The sequence below is a fragment of the Misgurnus anguillicaudatus genome, chromosome 4, assembly GCF_027580225.2.
Source record: "Misgurnus anguillicaudatus chromosome 4, ASM2758022v2, whole genome shotgun sequence".
Taxonomy (NCBI): Eukaryota; Metazoa; Chordata; class Actinopteri; order Cypriniformes; family Cobitidae; genus Misgurnus; species Misgurnus anguillicaudatus.
The window spans coordinates 37977851-37996147 of NC_073340.2; the positions used below are offsets into that span (position 1 = coordinate 37977851).

Genomic DNA, 18297 nt, shown 5'->3' on the forward strand with positions numbered 1-18297 from the left:
AAAAAAATCAGCTCTTTATTAATTTGTTTTTGGTCATAAAGAAAAAAATATACATAAGATTATACATTCAATAATTTTCAGCAAACATGCACAACAGACTGTATGCTATCTCTGATCTATCAAAAGTTTTAGATGTAATTCATAAAGGAAATATCAGGTTTATCTGTAAATAATGGGAACATTTCCCCCAATTAATCTCTTAGCTCTTCTGTAAAACACTGATCTGCGTTCAGCAGCACAATAACTCAATTTCTGATGATTATTATGCGGATGTCTTCTAAAGATTTTCTTGACACACAGTAAATTTCTTCTTTTATTTCTTTACAAACAGGACAATGAAATTAATAACAAATACAATTAGAAACTTTATATCATACAATGCATTTAGAAAGTATTTTGTTATGTTGTAGTCTGATACTAAGATTTAAAATTCGTTTTCAGTAATCTACACTCAAGCTGTAGAAACATCTAAATAACGATCAAGACCTGAGTCTGGGTCTAAATACTAATGTGACATTTATTTATTTTAAATTAATTGGCAGACGTTTCTAAAACTCTGTTTTTACTTTGTCATTATGGGTTACTGAGTGAAAGATTAACGAGAAAACTACCCACATTTAAACGACTGTAGCATCAAACCACAACACAACATAAAATTGAGAAAAAAACTTTATTAAATTTTTTATGTAATTTTTATTCATATGTTGTCAAAACGACTGTGTAATACGAGTCATCCCAATAAAGAATGATACATTAACAATATTAGATGAACACTGTAAGCTCTGCGTAATGAGGTGACTGGAGTCTGTCTCATATTTTTACTATATCATTTTATAATACTTAATTGATGTCATATTCACTGACAATGTTCAGACTTTTCAATTCTACACTAAACATTTAGTCTTTTACATTTATCTTGACTGTTTTATTTGTATGCAGTTTCAGTGGAGTTAAATGAAAGAACATTAAAGACACAACAGTTGACTGAAGCTCTACTGACACCTGCTGCTCAAAACATCACAGCACATTTATTTTACTATTGCACACAACAGCTCATCAGTTTCTCACACATTATCTAAGCAATAAGGCACAAAGTGGATAAAAAACCCAAGACATTAATATCAGTTTAATTATTATTTTATTTTAAAATGAAAACCTAAGAGTGAAGTGCATCATTTGAGGTGTGTTTAGTTTTGAGTAACATGTATATTAACTAGCCACAGTCTTTCACAAACCATCGATTCACGGCGAATTTATGCGTCGTACTCCCGATCAATCATCTTAGCCATTGTGCTCAGCTGAATGTTTGTTGTTCCTTCATAAATGGTTCCTAAAGAATAAACATCATGTCAGTGTGTGTGTGTGTACATAACACAGCAATCCAACTCGTTTCCTTCCCAAACAACTGCACTGATTCACTCACCTATTTTACAGTCTCTGTAATACTTCTCGATGGGATAATCCTTAGTGAAACCCACTCCACCCATCCACTCGATGCATTTTGACGTGGTGAGCGTGGCCACCTGAAATAACACAAAGGTTTAAGAATCACATTTTTGTTCTCAGATGACGGGCGATCGGGTCAGGCGCCAAGCGTTGCCAGGGTCATGGTTTGCCCGTACAATCTTGGCAATACAGGTTTAGTTTATATGGGGCTATTTCCATAATGTATTGCAGCTGTCAAAACGTGTAGGACATAAGGGAAATGACATTTTCTTCTTAGCAACCCTGCACTGACCTCAGAGGCAAAGTATTTGGCCATGCAGGCCTCTTTGATGAACGGGCGTCCCGCCTCCTTCAGCCGAGCCGCGTTATAGGTTAACAGCCGAGCGGCTTCCAGCTGAGTGGCCACGTGAGCGATCTGATGCTGCATTCCCTGAAAGTCAAAGATCCGTTTGCCAAACTGAACCCGCTGTCTGGTGTATGAAACTGCGTGATCGAAACAGCCTTCAGCCAGACCGAGCATCTACAACAAACCAACCAACACATTTTTTTTATACACAATTGCTATATGCACACTCTATACACTTAAAAATAACACATCTTGTGTCTAGTTAAGGACAACACATCTAATGAGTTTTCCTTAACTTAACACATCTTGTGTTGTCCCTTTTATTTATTTGAACACAGAATCAACACGAAATGACACATAACAAATATAAAATAACACAATGTGTTAAATGGGATAACACAAAACAATGTGTTAAAATGAACACATCTTTTCTTAGAGTCCAGTAAAAGAGAAATGAAAATCAATGCAGGACACACATCTGTGCTGCGATACCGATCCTGCCTCCATTCAGCATTCCAATAGCGTATTTATAACCGTGACCAATCTTTCCCAAAACGTTCTTCTCGTGAACCTGCATCACATCAAATCAGATCAGATCAGATGTGCTTTCTGTTTAATTTGGTAAACTATCACTCAATCATAACAGCTGCTGCAGGTTTGCACCTTCATATTGTCGAAATTCAGAGGACACGTGGATGAAGCTCGCAGACCCAACTTATTTTCCTTCTTCCCGATGTGAAGACCATCAGTATCTCTGTCCACTATGAAACAGCTGATGCCCCTGTAACCCTGTTTAATAAAGACATGCCGCATCAGAGCCGCTTGCCATGACATCCAGTGCGTGTCTTCATTTCTCTGGGATGTGCGCGTGGATCAGTGTGTTTTGTTGTGTATTCACCGTGAGGTCTTTGCTTCTGGTTAGATTTAAAATGCAAAACAGCCAGCGGGACATTTCCTCAAAACTTTCTAAAGTATAAACACCATACGACACTCACATAAGTCTGGCATTATCTACAAGATGTTTGAATGAAGCTTGAAGGTTAAGGAGTTTGAGAGCTGTAAAAGTATTGGTGGAGGATTTAAATCTGTACTTTTAATACTAATTCTCTAATCAAAATAGATAACATGCAGTTAGTGCACATACTTTACTAGTATCTTATTCTCACAGGTTAGGGTGCAAAGAGGTTCGATTCGTTGTGGTGAACTGCTTGATTGTTTAGATGTTTAAATGAAGAAAAACCATTCACTATCTGAAGTGAGGATTCGCTACCCTACAGGTTACAGCATTACTACAACAAAGGAACTGGTGTTCCCAAAATAATGTGCCGTACTATCAGCGGGGAACCCTAAACCCAAATATAAGAAGGAGAGGGTGGCACGACACCAGCAAATAAGAGCACTGACACAACACGGCATCAGTACTGGCAGATGATATCGTCCAGTCAATAACACGAGTTGTCTACTAACAGCTGCAGGGTCCGCGTTGGCCATGACCAGAAACACTCCGGCATGTTCTGCGTTACTAATCCACATCTTAGAGCCGTTGATGATGTAATAGTCTTTGTGTTTCTCCGCTTTAGTCTTCAGAGAGAAGGCGTCACTGCCTGACTCGGCCTCTGACAAGCAAAAGCTGCCCACCTGTGAAAGGAAACAAAGAAATAAAGATCACCATCACTAATACAGGGACGATGCAACATCAGACGTAACGGCTCGAGCACCGTGTCGCTGGCGAGTCGAGGGAGATATCGCTCCTTCTGCTCCTCGGTGCCCAGGTTTGTCAGCAGCGTGTTTATGAGCGTGTTCTGAATGTCACACAGCACGGCCACAGACGGATCCACCTTAGCCAGCTCCTCAATCACCAGGATGGACGTGAAGAAGGAGGAACCCGTGCCGCCGTATTCCGTACCGATCTCAATTCCCATTAACTGCAAAACACCGAGAACAACAACCTTACAAAGTGTCGAAAGCCTACAAAGTAAGAGAGGTTGTGTGACGACAGCCGATACTCACGCCCTGCTCAAACAGAGACCCGATCAGTTCTGCGTCCATGGCGGACTTTTCGTCCATGTTGGACACGAGCGGTGCGATGCGTTCCTGAGAGAATTTCTTCACTGATAAAAAGAAGAGCACATGAATGCAATGCTTCAGTGTTTGTGTGTTGGTGGCCACTGACGGGTTGAACTTCACTGCATCTCTCATCATGGCCTCCTCTTCTGAGAAGCTCTGCAGTGGAGAAAAGGCGCCTGCGCAGCTGTTTGCATGTGAACACAAGAGTCTCATAGCTGCACGCGAGCGAGACAGCTGTCTGCCCACCTGCACACACAGAAAGTAACATAAAACATCTGATCTGAATCATATTAAACTGAAAAAGATGAATATTGGCAGAAAAAAAATTCTCTATCTGAAACATTTATCAGTCTGTATCATGACTGTACGTTATATATAAGGACACCTAACCATGTTCAAGAATCAAATGAAAGAATCATCTCTCCTCTTTAAGTAGGTATGTTGCTAACTCCGCTGTCGCGGCTGACTTTTTGGTTCCACTCAGCGAAACTCAAGATTTTCTCAGGCGGCGCGCGGTGTTGTTGAAAATAATGCTTCTGTTGGTTTGTTGATGGCGAAATTTCTGAGTTTTTATTGTTAACACCATCGGAAGAACCACAGGTACCTTCTCGTTTTCAGTCACAACCTTTCATGTTTAACCACTGGCCGTGCGAGCTCGCCAAAGTCGGTTGTTTGTAAAATCATCGTTGTTTTTGCTGAAGTTGAGTAAAGACATTCTTGAAATTGTAAAGACATTTAGTTTAATTGCTAAACTACAAGTGAACGAAATTTTAATAAATTTGACCGACTACCACAGGTGGTTTTATCTCTACCAAAATCAGCTTGAATGGTAAAGAATGGGAAGCAGCCGTATAGGCATGTAGTAGATGTCTGTATATATAGACTGAATAAAGAGTGTTATTTGGTGTAATTAGTGGTTTGTTTTATTATATATCTGACTTTTCACAAGTAGAATATGTAGAGGATATATCAAACAGCATATCCTGAAAGATTCAGGTCAATATCTTAAAAATTTAAAAAGTAATAGCAAAAAACTTCATTTTTTCATGATTCGGTCACACATTTTCTTGAATTTTAATGGAAAACATGGGACCAAATAAAGTGATGATTTTCGCGTTTCAAATTACCAGTATTTTGTTATTCTTGAACCCATAATATGATCTTGGTCTCATTTAAAAGCTTTTTTCAAGCTCTTTCTATCTGATCAACTACTTTTAGCATTTAACCATTTTAAATTTTTTTAGCAACATACCTACTTTAAGAGATTATTGTAAAGACAAACATCTGTTTGTACTGTACATTTGTTCACGTCGCCGATTCTGTGCTCAATATCACGTTCATATAATTACAGCTGTAAAGATGTGTCCGTGTCGTTATTTTGTTTATTTTCTTACCTGTCGCAGCATTCTGAAAGCAGATGCCGCCATTACGCCTTTGCGTCACCTTGATAAGCGTGATGACGCCATTACGCCCTTGCGTCACCGTCATAACACGCGTCCTGTTAAAAAAAGAACATGCGCTATCACAAAAACATTTCATTCTTAAATCCATTTATTAACATTTTTGTCAAAACATGTTTATTATTATGTTATCATCATGTTATTATTTTGTTTTATGGTGCTACTTAGCTGTATTTTTTAAGGTTTAACTCAAAACAAAGCAACTGCAGTTGCATTGAAATTAATTGGAATGCACAACCAAAAAACGTGATTTCTGAACAATTAACAAAGCGGTGGATATCTCGTTTTGCAACGAAACTCTTCATATATATATATGTGTGTATAGTTATTTATACTAGCAACAACAACATATCAAACTGTTTTTAGTTGATCTGTTTTTCAGTGTAACAGTGACTTTAGCGATTCATGCAGTCAAATATACACACAATGATTAAAACCTTGCCTAGAATTCATTATATTGTCACCAACTAACTGGTGATTTACATTTGTTTTATATGCTCAATTTTTATTCACATTTGGCACATGTTTCATTTGAACATTTGAATAATATTTGATGGCATTCATACACACATGGTAATGATTTTAAATGTAGTATCTACATTTAAAATCATTACCATGTGTGTATGAATGCCATTAAATATTATTTTAAATCCACTTCATTAGAGAGGGTTAGAAAGACGTCATGTCAAATGTTCATAATAAATGTAATGAATGGTATTATAGTGTGCATATTTGTTTATAATCATGTTGCTGTAGATGAAATCTGATGAACATCTTTTTAATTTAATTCACATTTCTTTTTAATCTTACGCACAATCACAAATGAAGACCACAAGTCAACAATCTGTACAAAGTCTAGTGTTCATTTATTTGTGTTTGTATGCAGTTTTGTGTGTCCCTCTTAAATGCTCTCTCCGCTGTCATCAGAAGTTTCTCTGTATTTATTGGCTCTTCTGGGCTGAGAGAAACACGACGATGGAGCTCCTTCTTCAGCTCTTGCAGGAAATGAGTCTTTAAATTATTCAGCTCCTTAGCAAGAACCTTCAGAACATCTGAAGATGCCTGATTCTCTGCAAACATACAACTGATGAGAATTAGTATCTGGAAGATCTTCAGGAACTCAATACAGATGTATGACATTTGATTTCGGTGAACCCTGTACCGCGAACTGATGTCATCGCTTGAGAAATGAGCCGCCTGCACATCTGATCAGCTTGGTGGAGAATGTTAGCTGCACAAATCTGTCTGTCTGCCTCCTGAAACAAAGAGACAGACAGAATCAGAGCTGAAGACAGTTTCACACACAGAAGCACGCACACACACACAAATATAACTGTTGTTATAGTCAGGATGTGAGAGACCTTGAGCTGAGAGTCATCCTGGAAGGGACTTAACGGGTTTGCCATGGTAGATTCCAACAAGTTCATCAGCTTTTGACTTCAGGACATCGAGAGACATAAATTGAGTAACAGCAAGATTTAAACATCTTTCTAGAGGAGCGTTTGTGTGTTTGACCTACACATCTTCATCTGTGACTTCATCTGTGCTGTCCACCGTCAGGCTCTGTTGCTCCCAAGAGTTTCTGCTCCCGTCTGGAGGTTCCATCCGGTCAGACATCTGTACCAGCACTTCATCAGGAACACTCAGGGATCTCCGCTGGTTTCTTTGGAGACAAACGTCCAGGGAACACTGCAGGAACACCTGACAGAAGCCTGTTGAATCTGTCCTCAGGAACACATGATGTAAAAAACATGCAGTCAAACGTAATGTGGTATCTTTGTGATGATTTGTGTTCGGAAACAGAAACTGCACGTACGCTTTCTGGCGAGCTGGTAGATTTGATATCTCATGCTCTGATAATAGAAGTTGTCATCCAGCAGCACGAGGAGAGGCTGAGTTTGTGTTTGTGATGTGCTCTGCTTGTGTATCTGCTGAAAGTGCAACCAGACGTCATCGTCGGTGTGTTTGTGTGTCTGATCAGATGATAGTGTGTGTGTCTGATGCAGGAATCTCTCCAGACACGTCAGAACCGTCTTCCTTTGCTGCTTCCATTCAGCCTGATAGAGAAACACAAGAATGACACAAAATATAATAAATCCACATCAGTTGTATAGATCATAATGACGCCATTCAGCAGTTAGGTTCGTGCTTTTACATTTAGCACAAATAAATGATTTACTCCACATTCACAGATTTCGTAAATGATAATGATGATGGCAGGTCACCTCGCGCCAGTCCCGTGCAGGGATCAATTCGTCATACGTCACCAGCAGCGTGTCCCAGCCGCGGTTCCGCGCGCGACCCCGCAGCACCTCCGCAAGGCTGGATTTTCCCGCTGCCGGTAAACCGCACAGGACACAGAGACAGGTGCCGGTGCGAGACATCCCGCGAACAAAACACACGCGGAAACGAAACTGAACACAAACAGAGCCGACTCACGTCACGTGCTGCTGTAACGCACATGTTTATGTCATCTGCGCATGCGCCGCTCATCATAAACACAGGAAGTCCCGTACAATATTGCATCTTGTGAATCCCTACAACTGCGAGTTTGGTTCGATATAGAACACAGAATAAAAGCGTGATTCTTTTCTCTGAACTGTACGGACCTGTAGAGAAAGAAACGGAGCTGAACAAGTACACGCATTGCTGGTTACGGCAGGAGAGTTTTAGTAGATGGCAGTAATGCACCGTTCAGCGCGAACACACAATCAAAGAAGAAGAAGAAACACCGAACAACAGACTTTTTCAAATAACGAACGCAAGTGTAATTGAACAAATAATAATGCTCGTACGTGATTTATCAGTACAATGTGCCATTTATAGATCAGACAGAGATGTCAGACTGTGAGCCGCTGAGTAAACGCCAGAGAGTGATGAAGTCTGATCCCTCACAGTCCGATCAGTGCCACTCATTACATACAGGAAGGTAAAACATTAATGTCCTTGAATCATACTAAAGTGTGCCAAATGAGACTCGCATCAAACATCTGATTCACATCACAGACAGATTCAAATGAGAAACTCCAAAGGTAAACGAGCGCAGAAGTCTCTGGATCACTGGCTGGTAAAGAAACCCAACGTGACCCAGACAGACCCTCAACCTGAGCACGAAGAGCCAGAGGAAAGTCGAGAAAGGTCCGATGATCTTCACAGAACTGAAAGCAGAGCAACAGAAAGTCCGCGAACATCCCAGCTGGAACCAGCGAGTGATCCCGGACGAGCTGCTGCTGCTGATCTGTTGTCAGCTGAAGATGCTCAAATAAAGACGAACACAATCACAGACTTCTTCACAAAAACATCAATGAAGTACAGCTGTAGAAAGTGAGTAACTTTAACTGCTTTATTATTTTGTTTGATTATAAGGATGATATTTAATAGAAATATCTAGTTTACTCTTCTAGGAGGAATAATAGCGGTAAACTGGTGGTTTGATCAACTTTCAGGGAGGGACCCCGTTGCTCAGCCAATCAGATCAGCCAAACAAATCTAATTAATATTCATAAGTCAAGATGCGCTGATATTTAACATTCATACTCTGCTGCTGTATGTTAGGTTATAGATGGGCAGTGAAGTGATGATGGCAGCAGGGTTTGTTAAAGTGCATTGTGGGGTTGTGTAGCTCATTTCACTTCTACAGTAACTTATAATCAGTCTGATCTAGCTAAGACCAGCATAAGCTGGTTTTAGCTGGTCTCCCAGCCTGGTTTTAGCTGGTATTGCTGGTGTAGCAAGCTGGTCTAGCTGTGTTTTGGTTCCTTTTTAACTTAGCTGGTCAGGCTGGATGACCAGTTGACCCACCAGCTTTGCCAGGCTGGGAGGACCAGCTACTGTGACCCTAAACCAGCTAAAACCAGCTACCAGACTATGCTGGTCTTAGCTGGATTTTTCAGTAGTTAATTGATCTTATCTTAAAACATTTAAAATAGTGCTTCAGACTGCATAACAATTAATCACAACTAATCGTTTGCAGAATAAAAGTTTTTGTTTACATCACGTGTGTATTGTGTACCATATTTTTATGACTTATTAACAAACCTTATTGTACCAAAATTACATAATAAAAAATTATGAAAATAATAAATTCTCAAATATGGAATATGGCTCTTACATGGATTTATATTAATAATATTAATATAAAAATGTATATACACATGTAATTATTTCTTAGATGAGAAATCATGTCGATGTAAACCGCAAACGTGTCAGGGGGGAAAGGGACAATCTAACACGGTGGTCTCTTGGAAGTTCTGAAAAATCCAGCTAAGACCAGCATAAGCTGTTGAGCTGGTTTTAGCTGGTCTTCCAACTTGATTTTAGCTGGTGTAGCAAGCTAGCTGTGTTTTGGTCACTCTTTAAGGAAGACCAGCTGACCCACCAGCTTGACCAGCTTTGCCAGGCTGGGAGGACCAGCTTATACCAGCTAATGCCACCTTAAACCAGCAAAAACCAGCTACCAGCTTATGCTGATCTTAGGTGGATTTTTCAGTAGGGAATGAAACATTTAACAGGACGTTTTAAAGCCTCCCTGAAGATGTGTATTTTTTACTCTGATTATATTTAATGTCTTCCTCACAGGGCACGAGCTCCAGTACTGGCTGGGCAGACTGTCAGCAGTGACGTCACCTGGCTGGGCGTTCCTCTCGGTGAGCTGCAGAGGGCGCCGGCGTGCAGCAATCCGTTACCCCGCCTGAAAGCCACAGACACACACACGGTGATGATCAGGGTGAGAGGATTACTCGTAACAACACCAATCATGTTATATAACTAACAGACACGATGTTTAGAGAGTGACACATGCGAAGAAATGTGTTGCAGTTTTATAAAGTTTTCTTTTCTTTTAAAGACATTAAAATCTTCCTTTGCACTGAATTCGCACTCGCCTTCGTCGATTAGATGTTAAATCAGTCCTTTGATTTGATTGGTCGGCAACTACGCATTCTTTCATTTGATTGGCCACTTCGGTGAATTTGATACTGTTAGACCGGTGCTGGGGCACAGCAGATCTGAGATCAGTTATCTACTTGGTGTAATATAATGTTGCTGCACTGAAATACCACAGCTTTAATTTTGCACAATGATAGAAATACCGAGGTCCAGACAGCCCTTTGTGCACTGTATGTTTAATGGTATTTATCAGAAATGTCTATCTTTGTCAGACTGACCTGTTGCATCCTGGGAAAGTTCCAGTACCGTATCCCTCTCTAGACAAAACTTCAGACTGCTGGGATGCAGCACACGTGAAGATGCCCTGCTCCAAACACAACCTGTTCCCGTCCGGACACAGTACGGTCAGAGAAACACACGCGCTCGCTCATGCTCCTCAAATCATGATTAATCTGATGTTTTATTGGAAGTTTCTTCTTTATATTTCCAGCAGACACTTGAGAGCCGTTGGGTTTTAATCAATAAAGCCTTGAGGAGGCCGTTCAGCTCTTCTGAAGATGTGAAGGTGAACTTACCGACGAAATCTCTCGTGTGTTGGTTTGATTCAGAATCAGTCAGTGTGTTGTTTATTAGCTGGGGTTTGGTTCTGAAAATCATTTATTAATAATACATAGTCTACAGTGGGGTGTGATTTTTTTCGCCCTCTTGCTGTTTTTAAAAGCGTTCATATAAAAGCAATAAAGCTAACACATTTTTAGGAAACACATGTGTTGTACTGGCTGTTTTTCTCCATCTGATGGCAGCAAAACTTCAGGACTGATAACTGCTGACAGCACATGCACTTTAATCTGATCTGTTTCTGTTTATTACTGTGTAGGACGCTATATTGAAATATAACGCAGCTCAGGCAAAAGGCTGGGACTTCACAGCACTGAATATTTACTGTCAGGTAAAACACACAGACACGACAATACTGTACACTCTTTTATTATTAAACCGATCCGAATGGTTATTGGCTTCAGTGACGTCACTCGGACCGCCTCTCAACCTCACCAATCATGAATCACTAAACATGAGCACTTCCTTATCGATCTGATGTTATTTATGGCACCAGGTGTCATAAAACATTTTGTTTTCTTTTGAATTGTTACAACCCATTAATCAATACTTGTAATGAATGAACCCAAAAAAAGCCAAAGCACTGAGAGATCAATACTGTAAGGAGCAAGAATCATATATTTGTGATTGAGACTATAATTTCATCTGCATTTATCTCTTATACATTTAATCAAGGATTTGGACCTTAACACAGAAATGTAGTTGAAATGAGAGAAATGTCAACACATTTACACACTGTAGGTTATTTCAGTTGTTTTTTTAGATCAGGGCTGGACAAACCAGGTTGACTTGAGGGCCAAGTGAAGGGCTGTACGCTACACGTGTGACAAATCGAGCTTTTTTATTTATTCTGTAGGGGAACCCGTAGATCGGTCATGATGAGTGAAAACCAGTCAGGCATGCAGTTAATAGAGGAAGAAATCTTTGCAGTTTAATCAGCAGACGTCATCACTCAGCAAAGACTTCATAAAGATTCATTTCATACAACAAGAATGAAACTCTAACCAAGATCAGTACACTACACCATAACTCAAAACCTCTTGATTCTGATTGGTTAAGCTATAGATAAACCTCTAGCTCATAACATGCCAGTTGTTCACCTCTTCATAACAAAGACACTGATGCTGCGTCATTTACTATAAGAAATATGGAAAAAAGTATGTGAAGATTTTAGTTTGTAGCAAAGAGGAAGTATGGGAAATAACTGAAATGAATGGTGCTCTCTAGAGACAACACTGTGATTTTTAATAATAGCAACTTTTTTTTTGCATTTCATTCATTATTCTTATGTAATGTTTTACTATATCCTTAATTTATTAAAGCAGAGAAACTTTATTCATTCAGTGTAGCGTCTCTAAACTCCATTAATCTGCACATCAGTAACAGTAGACCATCCGTGTCATTTTAACATACTAAGATTTGGGACTCACTAATTCTTATTTTGAATATTATGTTGAATTTTGGATTGTAGATCAATGATATATAATACAATAATGGATTTAACATCAACATTTAGGGGCGGTTTCCCGGACAGGGATTAGACTAGTCCTAGACTAAAATAAATGTAAGAGCTGTCCAAACTGAAAACAACTTGCACTGACATACTTAAAATACATCAGTGTCCTGTGTTTTGCCTTAAAATGCACACAAGTAATGTTTTAGTAAGACATGTTTGTTAAAACTACTTATATTTCCTATATAAACTAAGGCCTAGTCCTGGCTTAAAGGTCACGTTCTTCGTGATTTCATTTTTCAAACTTTTGTTAGTGTGTAATGTTGCTGTTAGAGCATAAATGAAACCTGTAAAATAATAAAGGTCAAAGTTCACTGCCAGGCGATATATTTTATTTAACAGAATTCACATTTCAAAGCGAACGGCCGGTTTGGACTACAGCCCTCTACTTCACGGTTGAATGATGTCAATATAAAGAGTTTTTGACTAAACTCCGCCCACAGGAATACGGCAGTCACCAGATAAGCTCAAACGCCTCTGCTAAACTAAGCTTCTGTCGAATCACAACACACTAAACAAACTACACAATCACAACACACTAAACAAACTACACAATCAGAACTCGATACGTATTTCTGAAGGAGGGACTTCATAGAACAAGGAAGACATCAGACCGTTTTTAGGACAGTGAAAACAGCGCTATACAGATAAGTCAATTGTGTAAAAAATACCACTGAAACATGAACACGTGTCTTATTGCACACTGTAAACACAATCAAAGCTTCAAAAACATGAATGGGACCTTTAAGCTAATTCCTGTCTGGGAAACCACCCCTTAAAGTTAGGGTTTAAATGCATGTTTAAATACTTTGGCGAGTTAATAAGAGATGATAACATTTGTGTGTAGTTTGTTCTCACTATTAACTAGTTAGTTATAGCATTAATATTACTGAGATATTGGCTGTTTATTAATACTTAAAAAGCACATATAATGCCTTATTCTGTAAAACCTTATTCTACATTCTTAAAGTTGCCATGTAACTGAACTATCGATTGCCTGATTTTCCCCGTGGTGAAGTATATCCGAGTAAAACTGGCTTCTGAAATGAAATAAATCAGGACTGGATTTGAATTTTTTCATTGAGATCTGATTGGATGGTTTGAAGTTGGGTCGTGTTGCTAATTAATAATCGCTGCGATCTTCTCCCGGACCCCGCCCACCTGTCATATCATATGACCGGAAGTAAAGAGAGATCGCTATGAGAAGGGGAGGAGATTTGCATTTTTAAATAAAGATTATGGGTGCACTTGAATTTTTAAAAAAACAACGATAAGTCATTTGATGAAAATACCACAATATTACAAAACAAATGACATTTTTTTTCATTGTTTCTTTAATCCTACCCAATTCCTACCAATACTTAAACTTAACAACTACTAAACTAAGTAGTAATAAGCAGTAATTAGGACTATATTCAAAAGTAGTTAATAGTGAGAATTTGACCTTAAAAAGTGTGACCAGAATAATTGATGTACTTTTATATGATTTATTCCAGCCGTTTCAAGCCTATCTTTATATCATTTACTAAATATGATTTAGAAAGTAATTAGTAATTAAATACTTTTTGGAGATGTAACTAGTAATTAATAAATTAGTTTAGAGTAACTTACTCAACACTGGTTTCAGCTGGCTGCTGTCTTGCTCAATCATTTCTGCTTTTACGATGTGGTTTATGACTTTACTTGACTCTTTGAGGGGTTATCGCTACAAAAGTGTCCCAGGCTGAATAATGGCCAAAGCTGGACCCGTTTGAGCACACCTTCCCTGTCTGTCCGCTAGTCCTCAGCTGTATTTGTTCAGATTCTTGAGTTTTAATCAGATGAAGACCTTTAATGTCCTTGATGAAATCACCCCTTCGATTGATCATTCTCTGACACGTGGCAGCGTCTGTGATCGTAAACAAGAGCAGAGAAACCTCAGCTAGAAATGTGTGTGTGTGTGTGTGTGTGTGAACAGCGCCGCAAAATACCTGCTGCTTCTCCAAACGAGTCCCAGTTCCTTGGATTTAAAGTAAAGCAGAACGGAAAACTAGACATCAGAGCAGCTGGATTTGGAGTGATAATTGATCATTTTGGTATTTGGAAGTTTAGGCCATGTCCATAAGAATGTGATCAGGGGGGTGCAGTTAGGAGGGCTACGAAAAAAGGAGACTAAAAGGCTTGCAAAATTTTGTTCTGTTTCTGCCACCATAGGGAGCTTTAAAATATGGAGACGGAGATGCTTTGGTTATCCTAAATGGGTTGAGTATCATAAATAGAAGGACTTGTACAAATGTATTGAGCCACGTAATGTAGATCTGTCATCTTGCTAAAGACCCTTCCCAGAGTATTTGGATCTTGTTGTCTTTGTAATGTCTTTCAGATCCAAATAAAATCAAATCACACCTGAAGCACCTTAATTAGCTGTTTCAGGTGTGTTTGATTAGGGTTGGAGCTAAACACTGGTCTATAATGACATGGTTACTATGTTATAACCATGGTTAACGGGGACACAGAAAGTGATGAACTTGCAGCCGTGTGATTTTTATGTTTTTTTTTTGTGTTTTTGTTTTCGTGGTATTATCCTCAGTTGGGTTTTTTCAGACAGCTATCAAGAGTGTCTTAATTTCTTCTCATTAGTGTCAAAGAAGAATATTCCTGAAGCTCTGTGTCGAGTAAATGAAGTTCAGTTTGTTGTGGGCTGCCTGTTAAGTGGATAAATTATATATTATGCAGAGCTGTTGTGAAATAAAATAATTTTGTTTACAACCATAAAAAGGTAACACACCACTACACCACCTCACATTCACACCTGAACAATTACATTTCTGTTTAAAATACAATTAGTAAATTCTTTCTCTTATACCACAGTTACCACAAACATTGTTCTGGTGCAAAATATTTAAGACATTTTAAAGGTTAGGTGTGCGGGTTACAGAACATAATCAACACCCATGGATCATTTCTCAGCCAATCAGAATGAAGCATTCAACAGACCCGTGGTATAAATAATAATAATAGATGCTAGTAATTATTATTAAAAGGTAATACTACTACTACTAAGTCTTCTACTAATAACAATATATATCTATATATAATACACTAAGGATTGATGAGCTGCTGGTTTAATACATTTTCATCCCCTTCCACTACTATGAGAAATGCAGCACTTTCAGCAAAGTGACGGTGCATCCATTGAGCTGATTTGACTCTTAAGCGCTCAGTCAGTGTGTTCAGAGAGTGAATATGCCGCTGCTAAACCTATACTTACACACAATGGCCAGTAATAATAGTAACAATAATATCAGTTTTAGTCGCCCAGACTGAACATTTAGTCACATTGTAGACTGAAGCAAAGAGTAAAGAGTGAGAGAGATGTTGAGATGTTTCTCTGTAACTTGGATATCCTTTACCAAAGTTTGTCTGTTGAAGATGAATAGTTGCAAATTGACTCTGTCTGTCTGTCTGTCTGTCTGTCAGGGTCTGCAGAAGGCTGAATGTGAGCAGATGTTTAGAGATCTGATTCCAGCTATGGTGGAGTTGGCGTTAAGGCTGGACAGTCTTTGCACGCAGGTAACAGAAGCACAAAGTAAATACACAGTGACCTCTGACAAACACAGGCTGAATCATAAATATATCTCAATGCAGTGAAGGGTTTTTTATCTCTATCTTTGTTGAACTTCATACATGTTATGTTGTTTGGCAAATGGTTAAAGTGACTGTCAAACTGAACGCACGAGTTAGAGCATAGCTGACACTTCTGGTTGACTCAGCTTTCTCTTTACTTTTTTGTTTGAATTAAATGATTAAATTCAATTGGTGGCATCCCCACTGAAGAACCCAGCAAAGACCAGCATAAGCTGGTGGCTGGTTTTGGCTGGTTCAAGGTGGCAGTAGCTGGTCTAAGCTGGTCCTCCCAAAGCTGGACCATCTTAAAAAGTGACCAAAACACAGCTAGACCAGCTTGCTACACCAGGAATACCAGCTAAAACCAAGCTGGTAGACCAGCTGGGGCCAGCTGACCAGCTTGTGCTGGTCTTGGCTGTATTTTTCAGTGGGGATATCAAAGGAGACCCGCAGCATGTTCTCATTTAACTGGTGATGATGTGTATTCTCTACTGTAAACATTTAAAGTGCCCATATTATGAGAAACTTTTCTGGGTTTTGGGGTGTTATTTTGTGTCTCTGGTGCTTCCACACGCATACAAACTTGGAAAAAATCCATCCATGCTGTTTTGAGTGAGATACAGGTTTCTGATTGTCCTCTGCCTTGAGTCTCAGATTGCACGGTTTTACAATCAGCTCCGTTTTGACTTCACATTCCATTTGAATTTTCCCGCCCACCACCCCACTACTCAGGTCTCAACCCAGCAGGTAGCTACAGAGAGCAGTCACTTCAGTGATATCCTCCATAGACCCTTTTACAGGCCATATATCTAACAGACTATGGGCCAGATTTACTAAACAGGGCAAATTAGCGCATGAGCGCAATTCCAAAAATGCGCTGATGGGAGTGGTGATATCTGCGGGTTATTTACTAAAAAAGCGCTAATTAAATAACACAGGCGCAACAGCTGATTTCCATAATGACCAACCAATCTACTAAGAGCAGCGCAAATTAGCGCATGGTTGCAAATAAGCAGAGATGATGCTCCTGCAGGTGCATGTGATATACAGGCCGATAAATAAAGGCAGAGAGACGCGTGAACTTATCTGGTAAAATGATGGCGGAAAAGACCAAGGAGAGGCAGCGGAGGGAGAAGTTTTCTGCCCAAGAACTGGATGTGTTAGTAGAGGAGTGTAGTAATTATAGTAAAATGCTTCAAAATCGCAATGTCCAAACTGCTCGCAAAAAGGACATTTGGAACTGTATTGCGAAAAAGGTAAATGCAATAGGGGGTAAATCGCGTTCCGCTGATGAAATTAAGAAAAGATGGCATGACCTAAGGAGACGTACAAAAGAAAAGGTCGCTTTTAATAAAGCAGCAGTGAAGAAGACCGGTGGTGGTCCTATTGAGGAAATGCCCCTGACGCCTTTAGAGGAACTTGTCCAGATGTCGCTCACCGGAGAGCAAGTAACAGGCGTCGATGGAATTGATTCACTGGAACCCATTATTCAGGAGAGTTCTTCTCAAGGTAGATGAATAGGCTATATGCCTCAATATAAAATTGATTAATGTCATCATAAGCTTATGCAAATCCTGTTTTACTGTACCAAAAGCTTCCGGCCGATTTGGGAATATTATATGCTGATGTACTATTTTCATCAGTGACTTCAGCACCACGGACAACGCAGGTGAAAATGCGGATTGTGAAATTCCAGCTAACGTAGCCACAGTAGACTGAAAAGAACCGGAGGACAAAAAATGAAGTGTTGTAAGAAGTTTTGAAACACCTGGGATTGCGTGACTCCTTCTAGTTGAGGGCTCCAGATCGCCTTGTATTTCTTCCAGCAAATTTAGAATAACATGGCTTGGCAAACGAAATTTTTGGATAATTTGTTGTTCTGGCATTCCAAATAAATTGATACGTGTGGAAAAAATCCTCTCCCTTCTACCATGCAGTCTCTGATTTCTGCGATGTCTCCTCCTAGCAACAACAATTGCAGCCATTTCGAGCGCAAAATGATTTAAGACATGCTTTTTTTCGGCGTTAAATAGTCGCGCAAATGCCATACATAACACATGCGCAAACATTAGTAAATCGCGTTGCGTGAATCATTTAAATAGTCTCCTCCCAAAATGTTTGCGTCTGAAAGGGAAACTCCTAGAAATGCATATGCAATTTCAGGTCAGTCGCAAAAAGAACTAGACCACACCTTTTCAGCGCTAATGATCCACTGCGCGTCTTTAGTAAATTCCGACATCGCTATTTACCGCCAAAATGATGGTTTACGCTGGCGCAAGCGCTTAGTAAATCTGGCCCTATATATCTATATTTCACGGATTATACACATTTGTGGACAAAAATGGTCATTGGAT

The 18297-nt window shown here is 39.4% G+C and overlaps 3 protein-coding genes across 6 annotated transcripts in view; 1 reads left to right on the forward strand and 2 right to left on the reverse strand.

The window, feature by feature from the left end:
• Nucleotides 1–1121: 1121 nt before the first annotated feature.
• On the reverse strand, nt 1122–5403 carry acadsb (acyl-CoA dehydrogenase short/branched chain). The gene is made up of 10 exons (XM_073867313.1): nt 5254–5403; nt 3974–4105; nt 3803–3898; nt 3511–3717; nt 3260–3430; nt 2456–2581; nt 2268–2363; nt 1739–1963; nt 1424–1523; nt 1122–1330 (listed from the first exon to the last, which is right to left on the reverse strand). The coding sequence occupies exons 1-10, from the start codon at nt 5284–5286 to the stop codon at nt 1254–1256; spliced, it is 1263 nt and encodes a 420-aa protein (XP_073723414.1). The 5' UTR covers nt 5287–5403; the 3' UTR covers nt 1122–1253.
• Nucleotides 5404–6164: 761 nt separating this feature from the next.
• Nucleotides 6165–7703, reverse strand: LOC129421498 (L-seryl-tRNA(Sec) kinase). The gene is made up of 6 exons (XM_055177095.2): nt 7545–7703; nt 7136–7376; nt 6839–7040; nt 6681–6756; nt 6482–6575; nt 6165–6389 (listed from the first exon to the last, which is right to left on the reverse strand). Exons 1-6 carry the CDS (start codon nt 7701–7703, stop codon nt 6175–6177), a joined length of 987 nt encoding a protein of 328 aa, XP_055033070.1. The 3' UTR covers nt 6165–6174.
• A 410-nt stretch (nt 7704–8113) lies between these two features.
• Nucleotides 8114–18297, forward strand: part of LOC129421494 (poly(ADP-ribose) glycohydrolase) — a 58244-nt gene continuing 48060 nt past the window's right edge. For 3 of the 4 annotated variants that reach the window (XR_008637115.2, XM_055177084.2, XM_073867307.1), the window contains exons 1-7: nt 8114–8248; nt 8326–8643; nt 9898–10045; nt 10479–10610; nt 10697–10771; nt 11084–11155; nt 15797–15889. Coding sequence is in view for 3 of the 4 variants with exons in the window: in XM_055177084.2 (XP_055033059.2) it covers nt 8157–8248; nt 8326–8643; nt 9898–10045; nt 10479–10610; nt 10697–10771; nt 11084–11155; nt 15797–15889 (930 nt within the window). In the remaining variant the exon portion in view is untranslated. The remainder of the gene's footprint in view (nt 8249–8325; nt 8644–9897; nt 10046–10478; nt 10611–10696; nt 10772–11083; nt 11156–15796; nt 15890–18297) is intronic. The other variant, XM_055177085.2, reaches the window with a different exon arrangement.

Bases quoted from the DNA above. Each gene is read 5' to 3' on its own strand.
- acadsb (XM_073867313.1), bottom strand. From the start codon at position 5,286: ATGGCGGCATCTGCTTTCAGAATGCTGCGACAG. The intron at 4,106-5,253 runs GTAAGAAAATAA...CTGTGTGTGCAG, and splicing joins CTTTCAGAATGCTGCGACAG to GTGGGCAGACAGCTGTCTCG. The intron at 1,331-1,423 runs GTGAGTGAATCA...TTTATTCTTTAG, and splicing joins TTACAGAGACTGTAAAATAG to GAACCATTTATGAAGGAACA.
- LOC129421498 (XM_055177095.2), bottom strand. From the start codon at position 7,703: ATGTCTCGCACCGGCACCTGTCTCTGTGTCCTGTGCGGTTTACCGGCA. The intron at 6,757-6,838 runs GTAGGTCAAACA...GATGTCCTGAAG, and splicing joins GAAGTCACAGATGAAGATGT to TCAAAAGCTGATGAACTTGT. The intron at 6,576-6,680 runs GTCTCTCACATC...TCTTTGTTTCAG, and splicing joins AGGATGACTCTCAGCTCAAG to GAGGCAGACAGACAGATTTG.